This window comes from Humulus lupulus, chromosome 6, assembly GCF_963169125.1.
Source record: "Humulus lupulus chromosome 6, drHumLupu1.1, whole genome shotgun sequence".
In the NCBI taxonomy this organism is placed as follows: domain Eukaryota; kingdom Viridiplantae; phylum Streptophyta; class Magnoliopsida; order Rosales; family Cannabaceae; genus Humulus; species Humulus lupulus.
Window position 1 is genome coordinate 218,236,609 of NC_084798.1, and position 7,328 is coordinate 218,243,936.

General features: G+C 33.5%; 1 protein-coding gene across 1 annotated transcript; it reads left to right on the forward strand.

Annotated features, from left to right (window-relative positions):
* Positions 1–848: 848 nt before the first annotated feature.
* LOC133783349 (GBF-interacting protein 1-like) lies at positions 849–5,577 on the forward strand. The gene is made up of 8 exons (XM_062222965.1): positions 849–1,146; positions 1,699–1,742; positions 1,849–1,948; positions 2,085–2,214; positions 2,313–2,863; positions 3,154–3,680; positions 3,946–4,392; positions 4,784–5,577. Exons 1-8 carry the CDS (start codon positions 969–971, stop codon positions 5,081–5,083), a joined length of 2,277 nt encoding a protein of 758 aa, XP_062078949.1. The 5' UTR covers positions 849–968; the 3' UTR covers positions 5,084–5,577.
* Positions 5,578–7,328: the final 1,751 nt, after the last annotated feature.

Below are 7,328 nucleotides of genomic sequence, written 5' to 3' on the forward strand. Positions count from 1 at the left end.
CTATGAATGGTGTGCCCCACCCACTCTTCAAAGGCCATTTTTGCCCATAAAAGCTCATCTTGAAAAGGACAAAGGAAAAAGTATTACAACAATGGGAAGAAGACAACACTTTCAATCAACCCATTGTCATTAAAAAGTTGTTCAATATTTTCACCAAGTTTTCACAGTGTCATGAAGAAAGTTCCACCTTAAGAAAAGTAAAAACTTGTCACATAATTACTTAACTACCTCTCTATACACAACATATGTACATACATTACTAAATGAACTAAGAAGCAAAATTGTGCTTTAATATATGAGTACATGGCTTTGAATTTGAAATATTGCATTTACATGAAGTCTTAACACATCAACACAAATAGGTACAAAAATGTTCCTAAAAAAAGACACCAAATCAAATGTACAACATTGTTATATCACTAGTTTTTGATTTTAGTGATAAGTGAACTACAAAACATTTCTTACACGCATAACCAAGTACAAAGTCAATAGACACATATAATGTTCTTGCAATGACAAGAATTGTTAGAACAAGTTAATTTAATAGCTAAAATTATAAAGCAAAAGATATAAATTTTATTTCTATTTTTAGCAAGTGTTTTTATTCTACGCATAAAAATCTAATTTTTATTTGTAAAAATCGAATTTTTTTTTTTTCATCTATGCATATTGAAAAACATTATAAAAAAAAGCAGAAGAAAAATTAGCATATTTTCAACATTTTGTCCAATTTGGTGCAAAAGGGTCAACAGTTTTAGTTTCTAAAAATTTCCATAACCAAAACAGTGTTCATTGCATCTTTACATATGTAGTTTGTATATATTTTAGTATAAAGGTCGGATTTTTAATTATTACATTTCTCAGTCCTCTCTCTCTATCTCTCTCTCTCTCTGCCTAACAAAGTCTCTCACACACACACATACTCTCTTCTCTCTTTTTTCTTCATTTTCTTCTTACAGCACAGAAGGATGAGCAGCAGCAGCGGCGTTGGTGGTTCTAGGGTTTCAATCCCAAACAATGTGCGGAAAACGATCAATGACATAAGGGAGATCACTGGGAAGCAGCACAGCGATGATGAAATCTATGCTGTGCTCAGGGAGTGCTCTATGGATCCCAACGAGACCGCTCAGAAGCTCCTATACTTAGGTATCAATATGTATATGTGTATCTATATATGCTCCATGAGGGTGTGTTTGTATGTGGGTTTTTTCTTATGATGGAGGATTATGAGTTATTTCTTACATGTCTCAGGTTTTTTTAGGGGTTTTTGATCTATGGGGTTTCTGGGTTTTGGTTATTCTTAATTGGGTCGTGTTTGGTTTTTTTGATAAACATAAGCAAAATAAGAGCTTTGAGTTTAATTGAAAAAGCTTACTGGGTTTTATTGTTTGAAGGGTTTAGCCTTGGTTGGTGGGAAAAATGTTTCAAAAGCATATAAAAGGTTGAGACTTTTGTTGTGTTATGAGACAAAAAGAATCCATTGATGTTGAACTTTGTTGTACAGTTTATGTGCTTTCATGGCATTAAGTTCTTTCACACTGTCTTCTCTGAAGGATGGAAAGCTTTTTTTAATTTTATTTCACATGTCATTTCATTCAAATTTCATAGAAGTTTGTAGGAATTTATTCATATAATTTCAGATTATAGCCACCATATTTTTCTTGATCCTGAAGTAACTGAGCATTGCTTGGTTGGCAGATACCTTTCATGAGGTCAAAAGAAGGCGTGACAGAAAAAAGGATGTAAGATTGAACAAATGATTAAAAATTTGATTTTTATACAATTGATTTTGCTGAAAGTAATTTGGTTTTCTTTTTCATCATTAACTTGGTGTTGTAATAATTGTAGAACTTGAATACTAGAGCCTCTGAAGAGAGATCAACAACAGGTGTGCAGAGGAGAGTTAGGGGTGGTGGTCAGGGGAACTATGGCTCTAATTTTTCATCAGGTAAATATTTGCTTTATCAAACATTAAAGTTAACTGGGTGGTGGGAACTTCTTCCCCCATTTTTTTTTCTTATTTCCGGTTAGAGCTTGACTAGATTGAGATATTTTATGCCATTACAACAAATTATCTTTTTCAGATGTAGGTGGAGGGAAGAATGGCGGTCGAAGAGAAAATGGGGCTAATCATTCCACTGATAGAGGTTCTATGTCTTCTACGGTGCCATACTCGCAGAGAATGAAAAATAACACCACATCTCGAGTCACAAAGTAAATTTTTTTTCCTGCTCCTGCTGTTGGATTTACTGATTTGGAGGTGTTTTATTTATTGCGTATATTGTTTATTTGTTTTTGTTTCTTTTCTACAGGGCAGTGACTGGCATGCCCAATGGCACCACAAATATGCCAAATGGGATTTCTAGTCATGAACCACATGGTTTTGTCTCCAAATCTTCAACTGATTCTGAAGGCCATTCTTTCGTTGATGCAATCAAATTGGAGCCAGCAGCAGCTCCCCAACCTGCTGTTTCTTCTTCCCCTCCTACTGTTGGCTCACTGGTCGATGAGCAAGGAAAGTCATTATCAGAAGATGATCAATTCTCAACCACTTCCAAGCTACCCGAGTCTAGTGTTCTTTCTTCAGATTCTCCTTCTGCTCCTCCCTTGGGGGATTCTGGTGCTGCAAGTATAGTGGAAAATGATGTACGAAGCCGACAGTTGGCTGCTGAACCAAATGAGATTAATGGAAACAAAGCTGTTTTTGATGACAACAATCTTGAATTAGGTCACTCTGTTAGCGAGAAAGCTGTCCAGGGAGCTGTGAATTCTACACTGAACGAGAAGAGTTGTGAACCAGGCGAAATTGAAACAGTTTGTCTCTCTGAGACATCACAACCCCCTCTTTTGTCAATCCATGAAGGTAATTTGGTTATCTGGCACGTTCCTGATAGTTACTTATAGCCAATCTCCTAATTTTCTCTTGGTTTCATCTTGGTTCATGGGTGTACATGTCATCTACAATCTCCAAAACTTGTATTATTGTGCTATGGACCCCTCAATTTTCTCTTATGCAAAACATTTTTCTTTTAATCTTTGAAGCTTTAATTGTATGAATCTCTCCATACTGCTATGTTTGCAAGCCATTGATACTTTTATCATTAATATCTGTGAATGAATGGCCTTCTTTCACTGTTTCTGTTTGTTAAGCAGTTATCACATCAGAAGTTGCAAGTACTGCAGTTGAAGTTAGTCCTCAATCAAAGTGCGAGTCTAATGTCTCTGACGGTCATCATGTCACCTTTCCAAGTGATTTTCAAGTCCCAGAAGCTTTAAAGAATGGGCTAACTTTTGGAAGCTTTGATACAAAAGTTGAGTCAGTAAGTGAAGGTGTTGAGAATATGGACCTTACCAAATCTTCTCAGGATACTGATGAAACTTATAAGGAACGTTCTTCTAGTGTGCCGGGCGATTATCTTGAAAATTCAGAGTCTCTACCTCAAGTGCTTGAAAAGTTACAACCTTCAGAGGGTAATGTCTCTGTAAGTACAGATTTAAAGGGTAAACAGCCAAAGCAGGAGACAGTCGCACAGTTTCCTCTAAATGGCACTCAGATCCCAGTGGTCATAAATGGGCCAAACTATGGTGTTGGTTTAATGCCTCCTATGCTCGGTGGTCATCTTGTACAATTGGAAGGACATGAAGTTCAGGCTCATGAAAACCGTGTCCCTAACCTTGCTGTAAGCTTTCTGATCCAATAATTTTTTTTTTTGGAAAAATAATTGAGTAAATAGGAAAATATTTCGTTTTATTGAGTTTTGCTTTATGTTTTAAAGTTGATTGTGTTATCTGCTAATACTCTTTAAGTCCTTTTTTGTGTTATCAATAAAAAATGTGGCAATCGGTTCTGAGACCTAATTACTTGAGCGCCTTTTTAAGAAAAAAGAAGTTGAAATGCTATTTAATGAGCGGTGTGTCTAATACTCTTTCTGTGTTGCATTGTAGAATGGGAATTCTGTGACTTCATCTACTGCAAATTCGGTTACACCTGTACCAAGCTCAATCGCCGTTACTCCACAACCAGTCCCTGTTTTCAGGCAGACGTATCCTCCTAATTTCTTTCCATATGGCCAATACATATCACCATATTATATGCCACCAATGCACCAGTACCTGAGCCATAACGGGTTTCCTCCACAGCCTGCAAATGGAAACATATATCTCCCACCACCACCACCACCATCAGCTGCTGGGGTCAAATACTCTCTTCCACAGTACAAGCCAGGGAACAATGCCGGAAACCCAACTCATATTGGTATTCAGCCTGCTGGTTCATATATTACCGCTCCTGTTGGCTATGCTCAACCGGTTTCATCTGGAAGTTCAATGGGTAATGAAGATCTAGCGGCCTCTCACATGAAAGAAAATCAAATCTACACCACTGGACAGCTGGTACGTTTTCATCATTAAAAACAAAAATTGAACAGTATCCAAGTGGGATAGCTCAAATGGTCAGGCATGTGGTTTGCTCCCACAAAGTACTACATAGCAATTGCTATAGATTCTTGGTCCCCAAATCTTGTTCGCGAACTGCTGCTCGCTTTTCTTTTGAAAAGTTTCATTCTTTGATTGAAATAGCTAATAGAGGTTATGCTGTTTGCTGTCATGTTTTTTATGCTCCCACAAGTTCTGGGGTTTGAGTTCCTCCTGGGCACATACCAAAAAAGAGCAGACACCTCATCTTGCTCATGAACTGCCGCTCGCTTTTCTATTGAAAATTTTCCTTATTTGATCAAAGTAGCTAATAGAGGTGTGTTTGCTGTCATGTTTTTTTTTTTGGCAGAGTGAAGGGTCAGCTGTTTGGATTCATGCTGCAGGACAGGAGATGCCCAGTTTACAGATGAATTCAATGTACAGCAGCATCCCTCATCAGGGACACATTGCATATTCACCTCAGCAGTCCGGTCATGGTGCCTTCGCCGGGATGTTTCCTCCTGGGCATGCTATGACCGCTCCTTCAACGCTTTTGCAGCAGTCTCAAGCAGTGGCAGGAGCTACTATCGAAACTGCAGGACCCCCAACCGGTGCTTACCAGCAGCAGCCTCAGCATGCACAGCAAATTAATTGGAATACTTCTTTCTGATAATTGGTAATAAAACATTTCTGAGGCCCCCCCACAACAACAAAGAAACATGTCTAGTGTGGATCAATATGAGTTTTTTGGGAGTTTGATGCGCCGTCGGCCTGTTCTCGAGTGTAAATATAAAATGCGGCCCAGAATTTTTTATTTAAAGAAAAAAATCTTCTATTGGGGGAGTAATTTGATTAGATTAATCAAGAATTGAGGGGGATGATAGTTTTTTTTTTACTTTCTTGATGTTGTGTTTCTCCTCATTCCTTTTTTTGTAGCTGTTTTTTTCATTTATATGCTGGATGAGTAGTGAGACCTTTAGTAATTCCTTTTAGAATTGAGAGATGATATAGGAATTGAAATGAAGAGAATGATAGAATAGGTGGGATTTACCAATTTTTCCTTTTACTTTTTTTGATATCTCACCTGTATATTTCAATAGCAACAATGTGGAATTATAAGATTGTAAGTCATATATGAGAAAGTGGTACTTATATTTTGCTCTCTGATTTTGTCCAATTGTAATAGTAGACTAGTTAGAAGTATTCAAAAAAAAAAATTCAATGATCCAATATGCAAAGTGCATGTATTTTTGTGATTTAGATTGGATTAAAATTTAAAATATGCACATGTGAGGATTGCATGTATTTTTTTTTTAAAAGTAACCAATCTTATCAAATTTGTATTTTATACATGTACAAATAAACTTTTCATAAATTTATGGGTAAGTAGCCATTTGGTACCTTGTTTTGCAAAGTATCATCTTAGTATTCTGTGTTTATAAATAATGTTCATTTGTTACTTTATATTTTAAAATCGTACATATTTGGTACCCTGTATTTTAAAATTGTACATATTTGGTATCTTAAACTCAAATTTAATTAATAAAATTTATCAATTTAATTGAATTCTCCTGACACTTTAGTCATATTGACAAAATTTTATCAATTAGGATACCAAATATCTATGTTTTCAAAATACGAGATACTATATCAGGATTATAGAAAACAAACGGGTACCAGATACTTTGCAAAAACAAATAGTAACAAATGAGTAACCCTAAATTTATATATATAAAAAATAATACAAATTTTAAAAAAATTGATAAGTGAATGTCATATAATAAAATTATGTTAATGGATTTTTTTTTTTTTGAAAAAAACAAAATCTCAGTAAAAAGATTAAATAAATCTTAATTAGTCAAAAACATAATATAAAATTTATAAAAGTGAATATTATTTTTATTTCATTATTTATATATTTTATAGATTATATAATATTAAAATCAATAACTAACGTGATAAAAAATATAAAATATATTTTTTTGACTTTATCGATAACTAATAATAATTTTTTTTACATTTTGTATCACTTAAATTTTAAAAGTGATTTTATATTAGTTAGGCCAGACTTTTCTAATTGAATATTGTTATGAGGTATTATATAGTTCCTAACACCTATAATAATTGGCATAACTTAATATTGGTTCCGCATATTTTTATTTTAAATTTGAATTTATTTTTGTTAAATTACACCTATCAAAATGTCATATAGTAATACTCTTTCTAAATTGTATAAATTAAGTCCCAAAAATTTCCAAATTAAATGAGTTACATTACCAAATAATATACATATTTATTTAAAAATATTTGGAACACCTAATTTATGCTTGAAGAAGAAGTAATCAAAATTTTCTTTTTTAAATAATGAATGGTAGTGGAATTTTGACAATATATTATTATTTACATTAATCTTTTGAGCAAATTAAAATGAAAGTAATTGTATTGTCAAAATAATAAGTTTTAAAATTTTAAATTTTTTACCTTATCTTGGGCATAAATTAAGTGCTCTAAATATGTTAGGACAAATTTATCCTTATTTCTTGTAATCTTTTTTTTTTCTTTTGTGAATTTTAAAAGAAAAAAGAATTGAAGTAATATTTGGGGACCCAAATTATAATTTGGTCATCTAAAAAAAACTTATACAATTTAAAAAGTTTAGGTGCTCAATTAGTTAAAAATCGATTTTTTTTTGGAATTGGAATGAATATATTAAAAGGCTAGAAGCCAAAATACATTACAAAGAAGTAAAAGAAAAAAGTTGCTCTATAGTCTAGCACAAAAAGGAAGACCAATTAATTAAGTTAAAAGGACACCTATCTAAAATAACAATTCCTATTAGTATTAAAGCAATTAGCTTGAATCAATTTACCATGTTTTTTTAATATAAATTTTTAGATTTATGTCTCCATAACTTT

Excerpts from the sequence above, each read along its gene's own strand:
- LOC133783349 (XM_062222965.1), top strand. The coding sequence starts at position 969 with ATGAGCAGCAGCAGCGGCGTTGGTGGTTCTAGGGTTTCAATCCCAAAC. Across the intron at positions 1,949-2,084 it reads TGGCTCTAATTTTTCATCAG|ATGTAGGTGGAGGGAAGAAT; the intron begins GTAAATATTTGC and ends TATCTTTTTCAG. Across the intron at positions 3,681-3,945 it reads ACCGTGTCCCTAACCTTGCT|AATGGGAATTCTGTGACTTC; the intron begins GTAAGCTTTCTG and ends GTTGCATTGTAG.